Here is a 26,088-nt window from a genome sequence, read left to right on the forward strand (position 1 = left end):
ACGGATACAAAAGAAGGTTTGAAAGAACGTTGTTAGTAGTTTTTTGAAAAATAGCAGCTTCAATATAATTCGGAAAAAAATACTTAATTTCTGTCATAAAATTTAAAAATTAAGCCGTAGAATTTATGGAACTTGTAGGATTTACTGCAAAAATTATTGTTCTTTTCTCTTCGTCTTTCATAATAGAAAATGATAGGTATTAAAACCGGTGGATCTGCTACTGAAACTATGCATGAAAGATAATTTATAATCTTTTCTCTAAAGGTTAATTACAGGATAGTTAAAACCTCTCTAATAAATTGACAAATAAAACAAGTTTCTCAAGAAGGTCCATCAAAATCTTTCTTAGAAATAATCCATGAAATCTATCCTCCCTTGATTTCTAGTTTTCTAGAACTCTGCCAGAAAGCCTCTATAAATTCCGCCCTCGTAGCGCACAAATATTCAAACCAAGAATATGGGTTTTGCCAATAATTGGTAAAACTATTTTAAAGAAGTGTTTAAAGCAAGATCAATACAAATTTCTTTATGAATATCTTAATAAACCTTTTTCTCATTCCCAGTTATTTTGGTAATGTTCCTCTATAGAATTCATTATCATCCTGAGGGTTTTCAACCAATTTCCTCTGAAGATTCGAAGGCAAGAGACATTTAAGAGCAATATTTTTAGGTAAATCCGGGAACATTTTCCGGATCAATTTGCTAATAAAAAGTGGACATAGAAGTAATAGATGTCCACCAGGAGGAATTCGCTTTGAAAGTATGAACGAGTTCCACAATATTATGTGATTAACTTCCAAGAGGTTTGCAAAAATTTTGAAGCCACGCTTCAGTATTCTTTGAGGAATTTGGATATTCCAAAATTCTATAAAGAATATCGAGAAGTGTTGTGAAAAATTTTGCTTCAAATCTGTTGTAAATTAATCAAATAATTTATAAATAATAAGTCTTGGCAAAATATAGTTTAAGCCATACATTTGTTCATGCAAAATAAATCCTTAAAAAATGAATCAAAATCAAAGAGAGAATTTATTGAATGGAATTGCCGGACGGTTGAGCTTTATTGTACAAAACATTGTTGTCTTGCAGAAAATTCAAAAATAACAAACTACATAATCTGCTTCTTGGCATTAACGTCCCCACTGGGACAGAGCCGGCTTCTCAGCTTAGTGTTCTCATGAGCACTTCCATAGTTATTAACTGAGAGCTTTCCATCGTATATCGTGTGGCAGGTACGATTGTACACTATGCCCAGGGAAGTCAAGGAAATTTCCATTACGAAAAGATCCTGGACTGACCGGGATTCGAACCCAGACACCTTCAGCATGGCTTTGCTTTGTAGCCGCGCACCCTAACCACTCGGCTAAGGAAGGCCCCAACAAACTACATAATATAATAAGTAATAATAGTATAACCCACGTCCTATTATTGCGGCATTTTCACACAATAATGGGATGTTAGAAATACTGCATTAAGGTGAAGATGAATCGAAGCCAAACTTGAAATTTTCAAGAGCACGGATCTGGAGAACCAAACTTCCGTTTAAGCTGAAAACCTAATCGATTGGTCACTAGCTGGTGGTGACCAATCGATTAGGTTTTCAGCTCAAACGAATGTTTGGTTCTTCAGATTTGTGCTCTTGAAAATTTCAAGTTTGGCTTCGAATCATCTTCACCTTAATAGGACAAAAGATGCAGAGATATAGGAAAAGTTGTCATACATTCCATGACTATTACTTGTTTTACACACTACCCCAATTATATGAATATTACTCCAACCGCACTCGTAATTACTCTTGACCACTGCATCGCACAAAGGAATGTTCAGATATTAAGACATCGAATCTCTTCCTCACATGCTTCACATTTTATTTCAATTTCCATGCTTAATTGTACTATTTACAATGGAAAAGATTGATTAAAACAGTTCGCCGCCTATCACAATGTTCTTTGTATGCTGTTATTAATTTTGCACAGTTTGCCTTTATCCCGAAAATGAATGAAGTTGTTGCTCTGCAAAAGACCCAATTTAGCGTTCCTTCCACGCGGTTCCATAAAATTACACACTGGGCACAAGCTAATGTCGTATGTTCGATTATGATGAACACTTTCACTGAACTGCGTACATATCATTTGCATGATAAGCATGTCCTCCATAATTGGCCACATTAAATAGCCTTTGATAGCTTCCATCCATCTGGGCAGAGGTTACAGGAAGGACCGGCATCATCATATCCCTGGAACAGAATGTAATGAAAGAAAGAAACAATATATTAACAAAGCATTCAATAATCGTCAGGAGGCACACATAAGTAAAGAAGTCATTCATCTCGAATGTTATGAAAATAAACATCGTGAAGTGATGACCGTTGAATTGATGATCATTAGCCACAGCAAAGCGTGCTCACAGCATCATCAATCGTTTTAAGCTTTACGACTGAAAACAATATTTGTGGTTATAGCATGCGACATAATATTGCAATACCGAATGGGGTCGAAACATGCACAGCACAAATCAATGGAAGAATCGTGTGGATAAAACCATCTTTCTCTTACATATGAGATACACAAGCCGAATTCTTAGAAAATAATTTGAATTTAGCACGTGTATCGGCAATCGCCCAAAATAAGTTCGTGTGTACTGTTACACAAAGTTTCACAGTTGGATATGCTTCTTACAAGAAGGAAAAAAGCACGCCTGAATTACATCGAACATTTAATTACGAACACATGTTGCTTGCCATGCTACTTACGGTCTAGCTTGTGGTGTCCTGTCCCGTTGTCGCCTATTTTTGAACCAGTTAGACACTTGAGTCAGCGTGAGTCCAGTTTTCTTGGCAAGTGTTTTTTTCTCATCTGGTGTTGGGTATCTGTTCCTTGTGTAGCAATCTTTCAGGGCATTACGACTCTTTTCCTTAAAACAGTAAACGGTCTCCTCGCCGTCCCAAATAGTTTTTGGCAGAGGATATTTCTTGCGCAATCTGTACTTGTCAACTGCGCCGAGTAGCCGCCCTCTTACTTTTTCCGCTTCACGATAATGTGCCTTGAACCATAAATTTTGAAGATCCGGATGATGCTTGGGAGAGTAAAAGTGTGACTCCAAGAGAGCATAGAGCTCATGAAATGCACCACGATGATAAGCGACCATGCACCTGGCCCTTAGCAAACTTTCATTACTGCTGATCAGCTCATTTTGCGGTATACTCCACAGGAATGTTGCCAATTTTTCTATATCACCTTGCTGCTGTAATGCTTCACACATGCATTGAATTTGCTCTGGACTAAAGCTTAAAATTTTTCTGTCCACGTCATTGTTGTTCAACTGAGGCGGGATATTCTGGAGAAATTGAACATTATTCGTCCCATCTCGTACGTTGGTCGGTTGATGTTCACTTACCGCTTTACCTGTCGAATAAAAAAATGATCTTACCTATGTTCTTCAAATTGAAAGATTATTCACATACCCGTGAAATAAGCAACCTCTGATTGGGATTGAACTTTGATAGGATACACATTTTCATTATATTTTCTCTCATAGTCCTTGTCAGTAAACTCCTGTAGTTTCTCGGAGAAGAAAAGAGTTTTCATAGAAGTTGTAGGATCCCGATAGCCTGAAATTTACAAATGCAGTTTAGTTGGGAGGCCATAAATTACAAAATGAAAACATAGATGGCAATAATTAGCAATGCTTATCAGAACTCCAAACCTTAAAGACTTTCTGTAAGAGCTGGTGGTCCTCAAGGTAGTATTTTGGAACTAATATTATACAATATTTTCATATCCGGCTTACCTGAGTTACCTCAGGGATGTCAAAAATCATTGTTTGTGGATGACACAGGCCTCTCCGTTATAATATCCCCACATGAACCAAAATCTCTTTATTTGAAACCTTCAAATAGGCATGTTGTCACGATGAGAGGAGAATTAATCAATTGGTCAGATAAAGTTAAGTATCTAGGGCTCATGCTAGATAAAAACAATATTATTGAGGACATTCAAGCAAAATGTATCTTTTTCAAATTGAGAGCATTCAAGCCAAATGTAACAAATATATCAAATCTCTTTATCCACTCATTAACAGAAAATCAAAACTTTGCCTTAAGAATAAGTTTTTGACCTTCAAACAAATTTTCAGGCCAGCCATGTTGTATGATGTACCAATATGGACTAGCTGTTGGCTACCAGGAAGAAAGTGCTTGTTTGTATCCTTTGACAGATACGCGTATTTCGACCTCAACTGTAAGGCCTTCTTCAGTGTCGTGTACTAGACTCGACTTAGTTCTCGTAATAACAAAACAATATTTAGAAATCAAAAATTGGAGTTTTTGATTCCGCGGTGAAGTTGATCAAATATTGTGATAGGTTTCCTAAAATAAAGAAATATGCTATCCTCTATGTTTGGGGTCACTGAATATGAATCAAGTATCAAAAATCTTACAACTTGATGATTTATCGGTCAGTTTTAGGTTTGAATGTTAAGAATTACAGAATACACCACATTAAACGCCTAAAGGTATGCAATTTTCCATGAAATTGACAACTCGCTCACAAAATATACATTTTTTCTCGTAAAATGATTTTTTATCCACAATGCAAATTCAAAAATGGATTTAAAGAACTTATCTGGAATGTATTAAACAGTTTATTTGAATGGTGTCTTCATATAGCCTTGACAATAATCGATTGTTTGAAGAAGAACCCTTCAACAGTTCATCAAACATTTCCTTAAAAATATGTTTTTCCGTGGTATAATTATCTTGAATGTCAAATCGAATTGAGGAACATCAAGATCAGCTGTCACGTTATGCGACATCACAAATATTGTGCTGATTGAAATCAAATTATAGCTCTATTGACAGTTATTACATGTGGGTATGTGAATGATCAACTTTTCCCCACTGATCAACTACACCCCGAATTACGGTACTAAATTCGGTTTTTTCGTCTACCTATAGGTATTCTACTAAACAGCTTGAAGATTTATTATCAAACTATGTTTGATGATGTTAGTATTGGCATTAACTCTTATTCATAAAGATTTCATGTTTCGCAAAATATTAAAACACATCCAAACTTTTTTTTGTAATAAAAAACCCTTCAAATGATTCGATACAAAAAGTGTCGACTTACTATAAGTCCACGTTGTGTTCAGTGACTGATATTTGAATAAATTTAAAAAATGCGATTGCATGTGAGGTTTTCTTAGGGGCCCAGATAGCCGTAGCGGTAAACGCGCAGCTATTCAGCAAGACCAAGCTGAGGGTCGTGGGTTCGAATCCCACCAGTCGAGGAGTTTTCCGGGTTGGAAATTTTCTCGACATCCCAGGGCACAGAGTATCTTCGTACCTGTCACACGATATACACATGCAAAAATGGTCAATTGGCATAGAAAGCTCTCAGTTAATAACTGTGGCAGTGCTCAGCTGAGAAGCAAGCTTTGTCCCAGTTGGGACGTAACGCCAGAAAGAAGCAGAAGAAGAAGATGTGAGGTTTTCTCATGTAGCTTTTGAACCCTCACTATCAAAAATTCCTTCCTATGACAACCATAGATATGCAGAGGAGACCTCAGTTTGTAGTAAAAATGGATGTTTAAACTTTAATTTAAAAATTGGGTCCATAAATAAACCTTGACACTTAAGATCATGTTTGATGTTCGCTTAGTCGACAAAAACACCACAGGGGTTTTAGTTTTAACACTGGGGTTGTTCCTATCTGACATTTCGGAAGGGACACGGAAAACAAAATACACCCAAAATTTCAGTTTAACCCAAGGGGTGTGACAAAATCTGAAAAAATGTTGTTTGGCCTCAAACCAACGGAAAACATTATAAAAATGAGTAAACATGTGTTTTTTTTTCTGTTCGGAACATAAACCACTGCGACCAATATTTGATCTATTGTAGTATATCCCGTGTCCTTTGTATAGTGCATGTCGTGTTACTTTGTCACTATCGAGAAGTGATAAAGTATTCGTTTTTTTTACAGTTGTCATTCCTAACTTGATCACAGGAAAGGATTCTAATTAAAAGGTTCCGCTTTTTAAACCCTTCGAAGGGTGTGGTGGGTACACTCTCCGCAGGCGCGCCCCTTTATCAGTCAAAATCGGATCCCTTGATAAAGTCGGGAAGTGACACCGATATTGTCCATGCATCAGAATCCTAGTCCTTACTTCTTCAAACTAGAGAACAATAAATAAAAGATTAGAAAACAACTTGTTGATTTCAACTCATTTTTATCCTTGTCTTAAGGTCATTCTCGGCTACTGGAAAACCGAGACTTGTCACTTTTAACGAGGTTTAAAATGTAACAAGGACTAATAGTGTTCCTTTGATTACTATAGCATCCTGTTCTCTTCGTTTGAAGCAGTCAGGACTAGGTTTCATTGGTAGATCTTTACCCCATAACGCACCACGAAAAGGTGATCTACCCGCGTTATGGGTAAAAACATGTGTTATTGGTCTAAACTTAAGCGTTTGGCACTAAAATTAGGACAGGGCTTTAGGACCCCATTACAAATTCTACGGTCATCAATGCTTGTCATACACATTTCTTAACCAATTTAACAGTTTTGTTTTTGGATAATGTGCGGCAAGAATGAACATAATCTATGTACGTCTTGGGAAGTCATGAACATTTCCAACAGAGAAGATCCTTTACCGTAAACTTATGAGATTGCCCCCAACTTTTCAAACCGCTAAATCCAATGGGCGGTTGGACAATATCAATAGTTTGCTCTACCATCAACGATCTCGAATAACATAATTTAATTAAAACAGTATTGTTAAAGAAATGAGCAATTCTCGCTAAAACCAGGCCGCCATCAGCACCCATCGTTAGAACTCCAATTTTATGTCACTGATCGCTAGTTTTCGATTAAACTTAAGGGTGGTCCTTTCCAAATTGGTGGACCCCTCGTACGCCAACTAGCTAAACAGCTTGCGAAAAAGCCCATTTTTGATGAATTTTAGCTATTTCTTCACGTGATATGTCTCATATTTCCCTTGGAACTCATAGCAAACATAGTGGCATCGTATAGAGAAAGGATATAGCTTTCATTTAAAGCTAAAAATTGTTATGCCATTTTGAATTTGGTCACCATTTTGAATTTTGTTAGAAAAATCGTTTTTTCACCATTAGCGCACCGTTCGTTTTGAATTCCGAGATCACCATCAGAAAGCTGAGAAAATATTGCGTAAGGTAGCCCACAGAAACTAGGTGAGCAATGGTATTTACCCTATGAAATGAACGATTTTCGAAATCATGTTCTACGATTTTGACGTATATGACGAGTGCAATCAATGCAAGCATATATTTTTGTACAACAAAGAAACAAGTTTTCAATCGTTAGTGTATTATTCGAGTCAGATGAAGAATAGGATTATTATTTTGAGTGAAAAGATCTGGTGGCCATGTTGGATTTGACGCCATCCGTTTTTCATTTAGTTATAGGTTCAGTTGAAAAACAGCTCGAAGATTTATTATCAATATTGTTAAATTTATCTTTTGTCAATAATCTTTATTCTTTCAAATGATTTAACTTCAGCTTCTTCATTTAATGTTTCTTAATATATTCATAGCTTTTAATTTAAATCATATTAAGATTAGTTTATCTCAGGTCAGGTAATGGTTGTGTTGCTAGCGATGAATTCTTCTTGATAAATTAATTTGAAATTTACATATATTATGATTCGTACTATAAGTACTAATTAATAAAATATCAAAATGACAAGTTAAAAAAATTACCTGTATAAACTCGGATTTTTGTTGTAAAATTGTAGTCAAGGTAAAAATGTATTGATGAAAAAATCTGGGGAACAACATCTTGTTCCAAACAGTAAAAAATCAGATAAAACATTTCTGTTCCAATCTGTTGTAACAGCGATTCAACAAACATAAATTCAATAATACCGCCATGCGGGGTATCATTGGCCCTAGGGGTGACTTTGACCGCCCTTTTTGATGAATCTTCTGGCATTTTGATGAACGTCAGAAAACTGACCCATGAGTGGCTATTTATAACATATTCTTGATGCTTGTCATATTGTTTTCATTATTCTGATATTGATTTGTTGTAGAAACAATGGCCCAAAATCACCCTTATGGCCCAATGCTACCCCGCCTTACTGTATGTAATGTTTTTTAATTCCTGATATTTTAGAAGTTTTAGTTCCAAGAATATAAAATTCAGTTCTTCATGCATAATTTAACTGTTTTACGCTTCAACAAATGAGACCAGATATGTTTTTCAGACTAGACCTAGGAATAGATTAAGACTACAGCTTGGAATTTCATGAATTAATTCTACATCAACATTTCATTTAAGATTACTGACATTTCCAATACAAACGAGGCTTCTTCAAGATTTTAAAGTTCAACTTTTCGCCAATTTGAGCACAAAGAAGGGGAAAAGAAGATAAAAAAAAATTAAAAACAAAAATGGAGTAAAAGACAAAATGAATTTAAAAATATCCTTGCTCAAAATGTTACTCTTTCACTTCTTAAAATAATCTGGAATGAAAGATTATCCTTCTTTTCAGTTATATTCAGAGGGATGGCATCATAGTTTTTTAATATGGTATTTGACAGGTCTCGTTGTGCCTTCTTATCGGGTGCATAAATTTATACTCCAGTTGCAATTTTCACGCACACTCATATATTTGTTGAATGTTTACCATCCGTATAAGAGAAAATGGGACAAAATGCGCCAAACAAGACAAAAACTGCGCATAGCTGGTATGTGAGAATGTGCATTGAAAGTCTTCGGTTTTCTTAACAATTTTTATCCGCGTTAGCAATGGCATTTAGCCATCGATCCCGCGCATCGATATTGGTTGGAAAATTATGATGCGAAATGTTATCATCGTTATAATTGTTCTTCAGATTATGAAAATCAACACCGCAGGAAGGAAAACAACACTTCATTGTACTTTTCACGATGATAGAAATGCAACTTACTTTTATTTTAAACCGCGAGCTATGCTATTGCAATAATAACGAACAATATGCATGGATTTTGTGTGCCTAGGTTCGTTTTCCCACATTCGCACCAGCTGCATTGCTTATAGCGTAATAGTATTGGTGAGTGCTGCTTGCGTTCGATAAGAGGCAACAAAATATGGCCATCATATCGGCCCCCTGGTTATATTACTCTGTCATGATGTGTTGTATTTTGCTTTTGCACATTTCATTCATTTCTTGTGAATTACTTACATTAAAATCCTAAGGCATCACGGGAAGCCAAACTATTTTTCCTATCTCTTGTCTCGTTCTAATAATTATAATCAAAACTTTAAAGATGCAAACACCGAGTATAAGTGGAACTATGATGCTAAATATTCAATTGATTGTGCAATACATATATGAACTTGGAATTTACTGCCTTAATTTTTGCAAAAAAAAAATCCGAGTGGCCTTGTATTGAAGCTGATAGAAAAAATCTAGTGCAAACTTTTTCTCCACAAATATTAAATTTTGTTAATAGTTTCTAAAATTCTATTTCAAGTATCTCGAATTCAAAACATTCATTGAACAACATAAATATAAGACCAAAACGGCATGTTTAAACTTATAATCAGCATGTTTTGTTTCTTTCGTACTGCAATGTTTCCACAGTTAATATTTGATAGGATGGGTTTCTACTTGCTAAATAATTTGGAAGCGCGCTTAATTTTGATTTAAGTCCAATTGACAATCAAAAAAGCAATCTTATTCAAGACAACGTTTTCGTTTGAAAGAAAAGAGAACTATTATTTCAGAATTCAAAAATATGAAAGCTTCCGGTGATGAATAAAGTTTTTTTTTCAATTGAAATTGGTAAAAAGTAGCTGAAATATGTTTGCAGTAAGCATATTCACCTGATTAAAAAACGAAAAACTTCAAGATTGGAATATTTTAAAAAGCAGACATAAATCCTACCGGTGTATATCGTTAGATCAGCTCGATTTTGAATTTGAATTATCCCTAAAATGTAGGGTAAAGGACTACTTTGCAACTTAAAAGACTCATTTTGGCATCATAAACCCAACCCATTGTTGGGATAACTCAAAATTATATGTCAAATAGTACACTTCACGTTACTTCAGAACAGAAAATCTGATAGACTACTTTTAGGAGTTCTTCAAAGCAGCTTTCTGGAATCCATATTGCACAGTATTTTCACACACTACACCATCTCATTGAAGCTGAAAATCTTTGTTTGCGGATGACACAGGCATATCGGCCAAAGATATACTTGCAAAAATGGAAGATTTCTCCTAGTGCTTTTGAAAATCAAGTTATGAATCACATGAACCAAATTATTACTTGAAATTCTCAAGTAGGTAAATTTCCATAACAAGAATGCTTTCAATAAAATGATTAGAAGACTTTGAACATCTAGGACTCTTGATCATTTTTTATATTGTACAAAAATCCACTGTAAGCATTCTGGATACGAATTTCAGTTTGAGTCCGAACCAACAAATTTTACCCCCGTTATTAATTTGACCTCGGGTTAATGTATGCAGCTTTTCAGAATATGATCAAAAAATGTTTTTCAATATTGAAAGTGAAAAATAAATATTTCCATGGTTGGAGATCTTACATATGAATTGATCATAAAGAAGGGTGAGGGGGCTAAATGATTTAAATCACTCCACCCCTTGAAAAATGTTTGGCTTAGATGACTATGCTCCCTTTAACAGTAACTAAACTGAGAGCTTTCTCTGCCATCGATCATTTTTGTACGAAGATCAAGAAAAATTTAACTCAAAACTTTTTTGAACGCCGGGATTCGTACACACCACCATTAGCATTGCCTTGCTGACTCGTTTACCGCTATGGCTTTTTGGGCCTATGAACCGATTGATATGCATTTTCTTGAAGGAATTATAGAACGAAGCCACACCTCAAATTTTCAAGAGCACAAGACTTGAGAACCAAACAGCGCTCCGTGTTGAAAATCTATCCCATTGGTCATCATTTGATTGGTTTTCAACGCGAGCTGTTGTCAGATACTCTCGTCTTGTGCACTTGAAAATTCAAAGTTTGGCTTCGTTTTATAATCACCTTAACAGTGCACAATGATACGCCCATAGGTCAAATATCAACAAATAAGTTGTCTTGTTTTCCATTCCATTACCTTTCCATGGATTGATTATAGTCTCAAGAATGTAAAAACATATATGTTATGGACGTTCTTGAATAAAATTCACAGTAGGGCCATGAATAGGGTCCTAAAGCCCTGTCCCAATTTTAGTATCAAACGCTTAAGTTTAGGGCAAAAACACATGTTTATCAATTTTTAAATGATTTTTATTTGTTTAAGTCCAAAAAACATTTTTTTATGATTTTTGAGATTTTGTCTCACCCCTTGGTTTAAACTCAAATTTTGGGTATATTTTGTTTTCCATGTCCCTTCCGAAATGTCAGATAGGAACAACTCCAGTGTTAAAACTATAAGCTCTGTAGCATTTTTGTCGAAACAGTGAATGTCAAACATGATCACACATGTCAAGGTTCATATTTGGAACCATTTTTAAAATTGAAGTTTAAAAATGTTATGACCGTTATTTGAGCTAGAAAAATGGCTAAAGTAGTTGCAAGAACATGCTCTTTCGTATTATTAAATAAAAACAAGAATTCATTAAACATTTTAGGACCCAATTATGAAAAATATACTTTTCATGTTTTAAAAATGCGTGAAAAATTAAGCGGTTTCTGCATGATTTTTATTATCTTCGTAAACTAGAAATAATTAATTTTTCAATCAGTGTAGGTTAAAGAACAATAGTACAAACATATATCAATCACTTTCGATATATTTTAGAGTGCTATTTGATATCTAGGAGCCAGTATCGATGTGAGTAATGAGGATGAAAATATTTTTAATTCATAACTACATCACTTTATTTGAATATGTTATTAATCACAGGTAAAAAATCTTTCGCCACCAAACAATGTATCAGTAGGAAAGTGAACATGTAAGGTTTCTAGCTGAAAATATATGGAAATAAGATGGTAGCGTGCCTTCAAATTTGTTGGTTTTTACCAAAAGAGGCTATGATAAAAATATTCATAGCATTTATCACTTATCAATGTGTTTGTAACTGATATGGAATGAATGTAAAAAATAATTAAATTTCCAGTGTAACTACTTCCACTCGTTATGAATACGCTTGCAACATTGTATATTGATCTAATAAGTATTTTCAGTGACTGCGCTGAGGCAATTAAATCCATATTAATTAAATATGGTACAACAGCCTAACATACCTTCCCAAAGTGTTCGGAGAGACGACATGGAAATTTTCCTATATTTATTATTATCATCGTAACAAGATCTTCAAAAACATTCCAGTATCGAAAAAAAGGAAAATTGTGATGAATTACAATAGATGACATGTTTGTTATTTGATTTTGGTAGAAATCTGTTGTGAAATTGGCATTATAAATTAATAAGAAATACAAGTATTTATTAGGTATGTGCATCATCGCACTTAGAAAAATATCTAAAAGCTTTGAGTATCCACATACCAAAAGTACGCTTATGAGTATGTAAAGCAACTCTGAGCATGGAATCTTCTTAAATTGTAAAATAATAATCCTGATATATTGCTTCCAATGCATACATTCCCTAGTCCTTTTCAATAACATATTGATACGGAAAGATAGAAAATTGAAAAATCGTGTATATGCGCATATGATCATGTAAATAATAGCACCTTCACAGTGTGCTTTCCGCATCCTTAATAAGAATTTTTGAAAAAATATCAATGACAAGAACAACCTCGACTGTGTTTTAACAGTCAGAAGTAATTAATTTGGCGATTTCTAATAGTATTTGTCATCGGATATTGAGTAAAATTATTTATGTTCGCTTCGTAGAACAAATGGAACCACTGTGCACTGTTATAAAATTCTCTGATCTTTCTTTATTACTCGCCCTACTCAACATATTTCAGTAGGTTATCGCTACCAAATCGTATTAAAGTATTTTAAATTAATCAATACTTGAAAAATTAAATCTTTGACGAAACAAAAACTTTTGAACTTTCATTTTGCTAATCTTTTACATAAATGGAATGAAGCAGATATTGGTAGTTTACTAGCAAATTGAAAGTCTAAAGTTTCTTCTTTTGTTCAAATAAGAGAAGGTTTACCGGCGGTTATATGCTCACATGATATTTAGACGAATTATCAAATTGTGGAGATAAATAAATAGAGCTTGAGTAATGGCTGTAAGACGAATCTTTGGCTAATTAATGTCTTGTTAATTGATTTACTAAAACGGTCAAAAACACATATTTTTTGTTTTATAAATACAAAAAATATTAAATAGTTTTTTAATCATCATTGAGATTTTTCATGATGGTTACAAAAATATTATTTGTCGCTTAGAAAATCACTTTCATTAGTTTGTCCACATGAAACCTTTTTTTTTACTTTCAGCTGACGCTTGTCGTACTGTATAAATATTTTCTTCAGACTAAACACGTTCTCCGATTTCAAACGAAACTATATCTTTCATCACCTCAAATCACCACTAACAGAATACTCAACGTCTCATTTTTCACTAACCGTTTTGTGACAGATATAAACTTTGATGAGTTCCAAAACTATTCAAAGACTGGCTCACACCATCCGATCCGGTAGAATTAGAATCCAAATCAGCTAACGGAGATAATCCTGAGGTATCCATTTGAATCGATGAAATATTGCAACCCTTAATTGTTCACACACTGTATCCAACAATCAAAAATGACACTGATTTTTTTATTCACTTTGCTTATTCATTTTCACTTTTGATAAACCGAATTAATTTTACAGCTGCTACGTCCGAGGTCCTGGTCCGAACTAAACTGATTCAAATAACGCCTTCATTCATAAGCGTGCAATCCGCTCCTGTTCTCTCCTTCCTGGATTCTCCCTTCCCATTTCACGTTGACCGAACACATTAAAAACCGTCTACACATAACAAGCACGCGTCAGCAAAGTAAGTGCTGGCTGCTAAGTGTTGACGCACATAATGCGAATTCATCTTCGTTTTCGTAATATAAACCCTCCAGAGTGTGAAAGAGATTAGTGTTTCAAAATGACTTTTACTGATATAAATTGAAATTAATTTTATTTCTTAACAAATCAACGTTAAAATAGAATCAAAAATCAAAATGTTCCGACACCTAAAGCTATTTTTGAAACAGGTTTGAAATTGAGTTGTTTGGTGATGAAAAGTTGCAGTTTTTGTAGCTTATTCAAAATAACTCCTTTTTTTAAGTACGCCACGTAATTTTTACGCTTCAATACAGTCTGTATATTGTAAATGAATAAAATGCATTCTAGAACAGATTTCAATCTATAGGCACAATGATATAATAACAGCTCACAGCTAAGAAAAATTTGCCTAGGGATTATATTAACATTTTAGAAAACTTTGATTCTGGTAAAATTTTTGGCACAGTTCAGAATATGTGAATCATTGTCATTGTGGCGCGTTGTCGTAAATCGAGAAATGTTGTGTCATTCCACCAGTAAATTTTCTTTGGCATGAATTTCACGCGATTGTAAGAAAATTTACTGCCACGCAAAAAATGATTACTTTTATTTATTAATATGAGTCGGCAGACATCATGATGGTTTCAATATTTTTGTTTTTATAAAAACGTTGGTCAATGTTTGTTCAACCATCAGCTTTTAACATTGGTTTTATTCCTTGTTCTAGGAGATCGCAAAAGATTTAATACCGCTAGTAGAGCTCAATTAGATTATACATTAGCTCTTATGTATGTTTTATAGTACACTACAAGGATTCATACTGGACAAAACTATGAAGTTTAGAAACGGTTTTGAGGTGTAGTCTTAACAACCTCCTGTAGGTGGGCCTTTTCGGGTCTAACGGAGTTTTATCAAAGGTTTGTTAAGGTTGTTAAGACTAATAAGTTCTTAAATGAGTATTACCGATATGGTGGTAACAACACCTTGTAGTTTGTAAAAAAACTAAAAATGTTACTTGGTTGGATTTTTCTGACATCCTGACAATCACATGACCAATGATTCATATCAATGCAGATTCTAACAAGAGATGAGGTTTTGAGATCTTATGCAAAAATATCGAAAATTTAAAAAGTTGTAGAGATATAAATGTTTGCTTTTGATGAAAAAAAATATATATATTGCTGATAGAGGGGTAGTAACTAAAATGATAAAATTTCCACAGAAGTTACTGTAGAAGCTATGATATATTTGTGTGAGCCTATTTTAGCGTTAACACATTTCTTTTTGCTTCCTCTGCTCAGCGCAATATCGTTGTCAACGAAACCAAAGTGTTTTATATTTTGCGGAATATGAATTCCAAACGAACAAGTAAACAAATTCGAAACAGGAGACCATTGTATAGTTACAAGATGAACTAACTGAAAAGCGAACATAAACAAGCGAAATCGTAAAATTGAGTAATTATGCTGCGCATTGCACATTCTTATGCTGTCGTCAACGGTAACGGAACGGAGCACAAAGCGGAGGGTCGATATGCTCCGCCTACTGTTTGTTTCTCTCTATAGAGAAATATGCTTATAAGCTGGGTTGTTTCCTGCGATAGGAGAGAATGTTGCGGAACGCATTAATTATAAGTTCCCGCAAATTTTCTGTGCCATATTTGCACTCGTCTATGCGTGTACAATATCATCACACATTATCAGTGTGACCGAAGTGAGAACGAATTGATTTTATGCATACAATAACCACAGATAAACAGACTTTACATTCACGAAATTTCCATCGACTACTCATTTAACAATCATTTCAATTGCACTGTGTTTCAAACCACTCAACCAGAGTCACGCACAACGTTTTTCTTAGTGTTTGACGTTTTACGCTACAAATATATGTTGGGGCCCATTCACAAATTTCATAATGCTGAAGGGGGTGGGTGGGAGTCCTCGTGATGTTACGGCTCACACAAAATCTGGATTATATTGTGAGGTGTCGTGGGGGTGGGTGGGTGTCGGAAATGGTCATTTTTGGCGTTGTGAAATTTGTGAATAAACCCTTGGTCTTGTGGCACAAAACAGTATTTAGTGCAACATTTTCACTACGTTATGATCGTATGAACTTGGCGACGGAAGAAAATTGTTTCAAGTGTTACGTCTGTTTGTCTATGCAATAACGCTTAGATCTAAGATAACTCTTCCAATTGTCACGTTATCGTTGAATGTGTGTTTTTGAACGTGAGTTGAGTTTATATTAGGGCAATCTACATATGAAACTAAACAAAATAACATACCAAGTAATACATACGCACCTTTAAGCAATTAAACAGTAAGTGTTACTGCAAAGCAAAAGACGGATATTCCCAACTTTCGATGTTTCTGCCTCATGGATTATTTTGTACTGTTCTCCCCGTTCTCCCCATTATACATTTTTATTTTCGACTTAGCCAAAAATACACTTATCAATCATTTCATTGTCCTATAAACCATTGCAGTTCTATTACGCATAAGCGTAGTAGATGACTATTTAATCTGTCGCAATTCTAACTTCGAAGCATTACCTACAATATGCGTAAAATTGCCTGATTGTGGCACCTAAAAAATAGACGGGAATACTAAATCGAGAATGTACCGTACTTGCAACAATAAAACGGAAGCAAACTCGATCCTTGCATGCTCTCTTCTCTTTCGTGATTGGTCGTTCTCATCATCCCTTAAAAGGCGTGGCTTGGTGTCCTCTCAACATTATTGCCACAAAGGCTTGAGAACAGAGTTTTGATTCAAAAACATCACTTTTGAAGCACAGCATTACTATCTATTCCACTGCATGACGGGATACAAGTTCCTCGCTCATCCACGAAACAAATTATGCTTACAAATCACTCGACTCGTACTGAAATTAGACACCCATATCGACTACCGTTACTCGAATGAATGTTTCTACGCTCGGGAAAGGACAGAAATGCATACTTTTATTATTTTTTTTCGTCGCTGCAAAAGAAATAATAGTCGATGGTCCACATTAATTCCCTGTCATTGTCAATATCATTCGGATCCAATAACTTTTGCGTTTTACTTTTGCGAGGTTACGGAATTGTTTCATGGTCAATTCAACGTCAGCAAATTTCGTTTTACCGTATTCTTGGATCGGTTGAGCGGAACGGCGTAACCGGAGTTCCAAGAATCACAGTTTGTAACACATTCACTGCGTTCATTCTTCACAACTGCAGATTATAGCTTCAAAAGCTTTCTTGTTCAGTATCGTAATGAAATGGATTTACAATTCAGATCACGAAAATATAAAATTTTTAACTTCGGGTGAACATTAATGTTGTTACACTATTCAATATAGACTAAGGATGGTTAATTTTATAAAGTCACACTCAAACAAAGTATGCGAGTTCGGTAATTTACTGAAACAAATCGGTAATTCACACAAATACCGATGATTCGGTAATTTAACAGTATTTAACAGCGCATCATGATCAAAATTACTGACGGTGAATTGCGGATGACACGTCAAAAAGATCACTGAATAATTTGTGAATCATTTGTATTACCGATGATGGTCAAATATTTAACTAAACGGCCTGGTAGATTACCGAATTTAGTAATTTGGACGATTGACAGCGTAATCCTACATTTTTTTTTGAAATAGGTGAGTTTACGGTGGTGCACGTACGTTTCGTCCATAAGCCAAAGTTACATTGATCGTTACAGCCCGGCCGATCCACTGATTTTACTCATTTTCCTGTACGCAACTGCTCCAAACTTCCAACTGAAAATCAGGCATCGATCCCAACCTTATTTCCGACATCGGTCATGTCTCATACTATATATTGTTGATTCCTGATCTTTCGAAATGTACGATTAGGGCACCAAGGAAAGCATTCTGTGCGCCAAATATACAGTGCTTCGGTAAACGAATACCGACTGCTCGGTTGATTTGACAGCTGAGCTCGGAAATGCAAATCACCGAACAATCTGTAATTTATTCGTTCTTCACAAAAAGATCCTCGATTGGCGACCCGCTGCTTGGTCTTGCTGAATAATTGTGCGCATACCGTTTCAGCAATCTAGGCTATCTATTCAGCACCAAATCACTCCTTTTACTTATTTTCATGCATTTAGTTTGTTGAAATTTAGAGTTGGAAACTTTATAAAAACCTGCCATGGAAAACTATGACAAATTAGCACTTCCATCCAAAATGACGGAACATAAATTTACAATGTTCTTCAAATGAAATCTAATTTCATTTTTTTTATTCGCGCTTTTGTTTCGTTTTAGTTACATTCTGACATTTACATAATACTAGGATGAGATCGGCACTAGGATATAAGCACTGGTTTGAGCTAGCTTAACAGAAAATATTTTATAATAAATCTTCAAGCTGTTTAGGGGAATATCTATAAGTAAATGGAAACCCGAATATAACACTATATCATTTGATTCCACTAAAGTTTGTATCCTTTGACAGATACGCGTATTTCGACCTCAACTGTAAGGCCGTCTTCAGTGTCGTGTACTAAACTCGATTAGTCGCGTATGGTCTTATCCACTGGTGTACTAAACTAACTCGGTCGAAGAATTTTGACACTAGAGCGGGTCCAGAACACGTGGGGATCATACGGGAGCGTGCCCCGCTCAAGTGTCACAATGCTCAGTCCGAGTGAATTTAGTACACTGGTGGATTAGACCATCTGTCAAAAGTACTTAATTCGGTTTTTCATTTACTAAGAAAATATTTAAAATATATAAAAAATAGGAGCCCAATATGTACTGCAAATACGCCAGATGACAGCTTTCAATCCATAGGGTAACGGTCGTATTTTGGACCCCCTAAGGAAGTGATTTTACATTTTTGTCCCAATTAATTGATTGCACAGCGTAACCAAGTCAAAGAACATACCAAAATGTAGAGAAAAACTTCCTCTACGAGATAAAAATGTCCATACGGTCATGTAGGATCCAAAAGACGTCGAAAATAATTGAATTGTGATGCACTGTTTTTCATTATTTTGGACACACCAATACATTTTGGACCCTCAAAGTATATATTTTGGACCCCCGGCATATTTTTATTGTTTGGCGACAAAGTCCACGGCACTGGTTGTATAATATGCTTGCCCATAGTCTAATCAATAGATTGACAATGGAAAAGCGAAGAAATTTAACGCTTTTAGTTCAGAAATTAGAAAAAAGTTTTTGTTTACATTTGAAAAATTTCTGACGTCTTCAATTTCTGTCTGTAACGTGTTGTAACGGTTGCATGGATGAACCGATTCAATTAAATTAATTTCAGATAAACACATTTTCCATGCACAAACGCTTGATGCAAGTGCGGAATAGTCCTATCTTTCCAAATGGCATGCGGATTGTATTGGTCTTTCGATTTAAACTGGAAAATTTGCAGGAAAATGGCCCCGGGGGTCCAAAATATATAGAGGTCCAAAATATATTGGTTACCCTATTGGTTACCCTATTACGTATGACAAATATCGAAACTGAAAATAAATCTGATTTCCCGTTCCCCACCAGAACCAGTTTCGGCCACTTTCTTAACCTTGGTTTTTGGATTGCCCAATCACGTTGGTTTCTTATGCAACAACATTATAGGAAAAAATGTCTTTTATCTTTCGAATCGATTTTGACGAATAAATGAATGTGACTCTAACATGTGGACGTGTTCTACTAAATACGAAATGATTCATGCTATTTTTTTGGATAGACCGCGGATAATCTACTTGACTGCATTTGCTGTCAAAATCGGTGCTTCTTCCCTATACATGCACTCAAAGAACCAAAAAATTTATAAAATTACAAATGAACTGCTTTAACAGTTATGGTTTTATTATATTACTCTATTACAAAACAAGCCTGTGATCAATAAAATATAGTGAATAAATAGTGATCGTATAAATGAATACAAACATATTGGTTCAAACTATTTTTTTTTCTGAGATTGATTCCAGATTAGTCAAATTTATGCTTCTGAAATTAAGAATACGGTTTCTCGTTTCTAAAGGCTATATCTATATAAATAAAAATGGATTGATGTTTGTATGTCACGAAATAACTTCAGAATGGAACACCCGATTTGCACAATTCTTTCACTGTTGTCTTCTTGAAGGGTTCCGACGTGTTTGTGTGACGAAAAAGTTTAGGGAAGTTGTCGGAAAATTTAGTAAAACGGGGGAGGACTAATATGTCATTTTGTGTGAGAGATTCCATGACATTTTGCAACAGCCTACTTGATGGCAAGACGAAGTTTGCCGGGACCACTTGTATAAGATATAAACAAATTTCAGCTAGACATTAGACATTAGACCAAATTTGCATTTAGTAATTCAAGAACTGACTCATCAGCGGCTCATTCGATATTGTTCTGGACATGAGTGAAAGTATGAAGACTTTGTCATAGATGAAAGCCTATTCCAAATCTCGCCAATACTCTAAATGATTAAGCATGTCGTTCACTTGGAATTCGCTAAAAATCTTACAAATACTCATTGATGAATAAATGGGCTAAAAAATCTGTCATAAGGTATCTTCAAGAAACCTGCCGAAGATCTTAATGAAATCCATTCGAAATTCTTCAAAAATCCATTTGTGGATTTGTGGATTTGTGGGTTAGGACAAATAGTTTACCAAAGAGAAGCTCTGCAAAAAATGCACAGTTCTTCTTTATCAAACTTTTTTTGCTTGAGTTATTAAATATCTGTTTAAAAAATATGATTCAGCATCAATTAATTCATATGATAAAATTCAAAGTTTTCTTAGACTTTCCTGGGCATAGAGCATAATCGTACCTGCCACACGATATACGAATGCGATATGGCAACTTTGGCAAAGAAAGCTGAGAGCAGGCTCTGTCCCAATGAGGACGTAACGCCAAGAAGAAGAACTTCAGCAGATGTATTGAAGCCCAAAATATATAATATTCGTGTCTACATCAATTAATTTATAAATAACAAAAGTTCAAAAAGTTCATTGAAAATTAATGTTTTATCGGTTGTATTCTATTTTATTTTCTCATTTGCTAACAAGACATAGACTCAATCGTTTTGTATTTATTACCTAATATTTTCTGTTGGAGCTGTATTTCTTCCAAAATGTATTGAATGCTAATTTTTAGCGAATATTTACAATATTATAGTTTTAGACGTTCCAGTTGCGCACTTTTGAAAAAATCCTGGGAAAAAATGTTTGCTTTCAATTTGATTTAAATTTTATGGAAGAACAATTAAGGATTTAAAAAAAAATGCAAAATTATATCTACTTTTTTAGCGAAATACGCAATGTTTAGCGCTGGAATCTGAATCTCAATGTTTTATTTTAGCTTAATTGCTTAGGAAACAAATAAAAAAATATGGCGACAAAATCTGCTAAAACTACTCAGAGAGTATGAGAAATATTACTTCTTCTGGAGCTTAACACTTCAGTCGTCGCGCTGTTGTATTTTGTACAACACTGGTGAAAAAACCTCACTTTACTATCACAACAGCAGCGTGGTGGACGGTGGTCAACCAAGCGACGACTGGAAGGTTAACAAAATATTCTACAGGATTGTGAGAGAGAATCTACTAAATCTAGTCAGAGATCTACAACATGTCTTACAAGAAATCCGAGTATGAAAAATTTTACTTCTCCTGGAACTTGACAACATGTTTCATAGGATTATGATAAAAATTTTAACAGATTCCTTCAATTATAACTACGCCCCTCACCAAAGGTAAGCGTTAACGCGAAGCACGATATATCAGGCAAGGGCTCATTCACCAATTTCATAACGCTGGAGGGGTGGGTGGGTGTCCCAACGATGTTACGGTTCGTTCAAAAACTCAAAAATACCAATACAAAAAGCGTCACAAGGGGGTGGGTGGGTGTCCAAAATGGCCTATTTTATAGTTATGAAATAAATGAACAAGCCCAAATAATGCAGCCCTGAATGTCGTTTCGTTTCGTCCATATCTCAGGCCATATTTGGAAAAAATCTAAACCATAAAATCAATATCACAGAGAAGCATCGATCTTTGCTAAAAAATTGCATTAACGTGTTGCGTTCAAATAGACTTAAATAAGTTGTTATTGCAGATGCTAAGGCCAGAACAAATTTGAAATATAACCTTTGTATATAAAATTGTATGTAGCATAAGTGCCCTTAAAGTTGCTTTTCAGGACACTTAAAACCTATTATACTACCGTTATACGCAAAATTATGTAACAGTAACTAAGGTTTGCAAAGAATATGGCACAATTGGGTGTAAAAGAGCAATATTTAAATCTAGTGAAATATTTTATTAACAGAATGACATGTTAAATCAAATTAGCTGTATGTAGCTAGAGACAAATTTTTCATACAAAATGCCTAAGTTTGGAGATCAGTATCTCAGCTTCTACTAGTCCGGATTGTCTGAAATTTGGATGATGATCTACAAATAACCTGAAATTTATTATTTACTGAGCTCATCAAATTTCAGTAATTTTTCAAAGAGTTTCAGAGGGTTGTTCAAAGACAAAGGTAAGTAACGGGGTACCGTAATCCAGGGTAACATTGATCAGTTTTTTTTTGGATATTTTTTAAATATTTCATTTGAAAATGCAAATGTTGCAAGTATTATATTTTTAAAACAAGTACTGTCACCCATAACTCGTGAATATATACTGTATTTTGTTTTTTGAAAGATTTAAGCATGTTTAAAAAAATGTTATAGGCGATTTTTTTATTTAGCTAGTATGGGGTAACATTGATCACTTATGTAAACAACGTTAGGTGAAATTGAAAATGTCGTTATTTATTATCGCGTGCCCACCAAATCAGAACGCGCGTGTGGGACACGCGACGTGTGACTCGTTCCCGACATAACTGTCATAATGACATGTGTGGCGCTGCATTCTTACGATGTTTATGAACACAGCGCACTATTCAAATATTAGTCACGACGCTTGGAGATTGAGAACAGGGATGGTACACAAATTGTGTCACGCTAAATTTCAACTTTTTTGACCCCCTCCCCCCTTTGTCACGTTTTTGGTATGAGTCCTCCAAAATTTTTGTAAGGCTTGTCACGCTTGGCTTGACCCCCTCCCCCCCCCTTAGAGCGTGACGTAATTTGTGCATGCCCCCACAGATATATTTAAAAAAAAAATGTTTGTCCTTATTTTGATACGAACTTGTTACGAGATGAGTCATTCCGATCAATGTTACCTCGCTGATCAATGTTACCCCGGTTACGGTACAGAAAATTTCAAGTTATTTAAAGTTTTTCATCCAAATTTCAGTCTATTCGAACTACCAGAAGCCGAGATACAGATCCCCAAACTTGGACATTTTGTATGAAAAACAGTATTTGGTTACTAAGTTTGTCACTGATTGTATCTGTATTTATTTTCAAGTTGCATCTAAGTGCAACAATTTCGCAGTGTTTCAAAAATTGTAAATAGCTAGAATACAATTTGAAAGTCGATCATTCATAATTTTGACACTTTCCTTCGCTAAAACTCTAGATTACGCCACCCCTCCTAACAACATTATGATGGCCTTATTTTGCCCCGAACAAAATCACAAAAAAAAATCAGATGAATCTTTTATTTTTATACGTTGAGAGCTATAACAGTTACATGTGTATGTTCGACAACAAGGGAGTTAGTAGAGCAAACGGTTTTGACCTCCCTGATCCTTCGATCTTGCCCCGCGGGGTGGGCGATGAGGGCAGAATCATCTCGGTCTCTAGTAGCAATGGTTGTTTAACTAACATTCCTTCCCCGATGACCGTCAAGACGTGGCCTGCGCCGTTATTGACTTTTAAATTTTGAACTTTGGATTTGTACACATTGAGAATTTTAAGCTAATCCCAAGTCCCATTCATTAAATCTCTGTGCAACATCGATTGTTCTGGTCAATCACGGAGTAGCAACTATGAATTGTGCGGTCATCTATATTTATGCAAATGGTTTTGATCATTCCCATGTTTTGAGTTTGAGACATGAAATAAATAAATGTTAAATTAGTGATAGTATTCTAATCCTAAACTGTATGGGGTGTGAAGCTACTTGGGCAGTTTCATGAATCACCTTGGTATTTCTCAGCCGAATCGTCTGAAACTTTTCAATAAGCAGCACTTCAATACGACGCATATTGAGGCTAAATATGAGCTCAGTAGCTTTCAAAAAACTCCACTGCCGAAGTGAATCAAAAGTGCCAAGAACAGGATCCGGCTCCCTATCACGTTATTTTCCAATGGTTGAAAAAATATCAAAACAAAAATATATATCTGTGAAAAAGTGCTCGCTTCTCTGATGAGATTTTTTCTCATAAAATTTGTTGAAAATTCCCAATTCAGCATCGATTTTTTTTAACTTATTTTCTTTAAATCACTGCTCATTTGGCTGCACATAGTTCCTCTAATCGCTACTCAACTAGCCCTACTTCATACTGCGTTTCTCCACATGATATTGTTAGCGTACCCTACCTTTTTATTTGCACAGCATGCATGTTTGCTTCATTATACACAGTAGCAATGTTTATTCGATCCTGCATCTTGACGATGATTATATGGCGGAACAATAATAACAAGATGTGTTTTTCAGGGCAATTGCATGTAATCCCAGTTTGAAGAACGATAATCCGAAAATTGCAAAACACTAGGGTCCAGTCAGACATTACGTAACACGTTTTTTGACTAAATATTTCTCATGCAACTAACATGCGGTTGATATCCTTCAATTCAGATACCCTTCTTTTGAGATTTTCCACATTACGTAGTTCATGAGCACGTGTTCAGTGTTAGTGTGCGACTGAAATGCATTTGGGCTTAAACCACAGCATAACATCACAATAGTGCTACGCAATGAATGGACACATTCTATGTAGAAAATATGAATGATACAATGCACAGGAAACATCACAGTGATACAATAATCAGAAATGCTTTTATCCTGTTGTACCCTCTTCAAATATTAGTTTTGACTATTTCTGTGGGTTACATGCGCCAGTTGAAGGCAGCGCAAGTACGAAGCATACAAAAAGGAGATCCGAATTATTATCAACGAAAAGGTGTTAACGTGTTCTCGCTCGAGTTCCAAATATAGTGATTGTATTTGCACCAGTAGGGATCAGAAGAGGATTAAATATCATCCTTGTTCATCTTACAGCCTTGAGCCTGTGAGCAAAAGATATGATCAAAGGTGGAAGCGTCACTGACTCGAGTCATTTTAAATGTAGAACACTTATTGCAGCTTCCCAAAGTGGGCAACAATTTTCTTCGGAAGCAGTATCGTCTCGAAGAAATCTTCCGTGTGGACTGGGCTATAAGCCAGTTCAGTGATTTCTGGTAAAGCACACTGCAACGTCTTTCTTGGTTCTTGTATTTCATATCTCTCAATCTATTTTAGGAAGGACAATTTTTCAGCTGATGAGGGAATTAAGGATTATATTTGAAACATAATGCCAACAACATTAAAATTTCGCTTATACTTAAGGATTAAGTGGCTACTTTATTTATTTGAACCATATTTTACAACGGTATGTTATTCATATTTATAATTGGACAGAACATATGCAGAAAATACATTTATTTATTTTGTCAATTGATTTGTTTAAATCGTAATAAGCCATACAGCTCTAGTTGTAAACAAGTTTATGTCTATTCATTTTCTTTCAAAAAAAAAAGTCTCTCTCTGGTTCTACGTCTTAACTCAAAGTCAAAATTTTCTCTTCAGATTAGCTTTTATGGGCCCTTTCACATGTTATATCAGCCATACAATCGATTGCCACAGGACTATTTTCTTGTCGACGTTAGCAGCTATTCTGCATATTGACCAGCAGTATATGCAGCAGTTGGGACATAATGCCAGAAAGAAGAACATGAGGTAATTCGTCGAGACATGAAAAATGTAAAAACTCTTGCTAAAGAGCTACGAATGTTTTAACAGAATGAACACAAAATTGAATGAAAAAACTAATCTAAACCCATTTCTGTTCATAACTTTATACTAAGATATTTTACATTTTTCATGTCTTCTACAAAGTTGTTAGATATCTTCAAACGCATCGCACATCTCTATCTTTTAAAATAAAAGAATTATCAGTCGAATTCGTTTTAATAAGGCTTATTTGTTGATA

At 35.0% G+C, this 26,088-nt stretch overlaps 1 protein-coding gene across 2 annotated transcripts; it reads right to left on the reverse strand.

The window, feature by feature from the left end:
* Nucleotides 1–1,847: 1,847 nt before the first annotated feature.
* Nucleotides 1,848–13,847, reverse strand: LOC5573214 (homeobox protein six1b). Of its 2 annotated transcripts, XM_021848613.1 has the most exons (5): nt 13,557–13,847; nt 3,464–3,610; nt 3,397–3,404; nt 2,753–3,336; nt 1,854–2,236 (listed from the first exon to the last, which is right to left on the reverse strand). In XM_021848613.1, exons 1-5 carry the CDS (start codon nt 13,675–13,677, stop codon nt 2,110–2,112), a joined length of 987 nt encoding a protein of 328 aa, XP_021704305.1. In that variant the 5' UTR covers nt 13,678–13,847; the 3' UTR covers nt 1,854–2,109. The 2 variants fall into 2 exon arrangements, with proteins under 2 accessions (XP_001654439.2, XP_021704305.1); XM_001654389.2 differs by having other exon boundaries at nt 1,848–2,236; nt 2,753–3,404.
* Between the last annotated feature and the right edge of the window lie 12,241 nt (nt 13,848–26,088).

The sequence above is a fragment of the Aedes aegypti genome, chromosome 3 (genome assembly GCF_002204515.2).
Source record: "Aedes aegypti strain LVP_AGWG chromosome 3, AaegL5.0 Primary Assembly, whole genome shotgun sequence".
Taxonomy (NCBI): domain Eukaryota; kingdom Metazoa; phylum Arthropoda; class Insecta; order Diptera; family Culicidae; genus Aedes; species Aedes aegypti.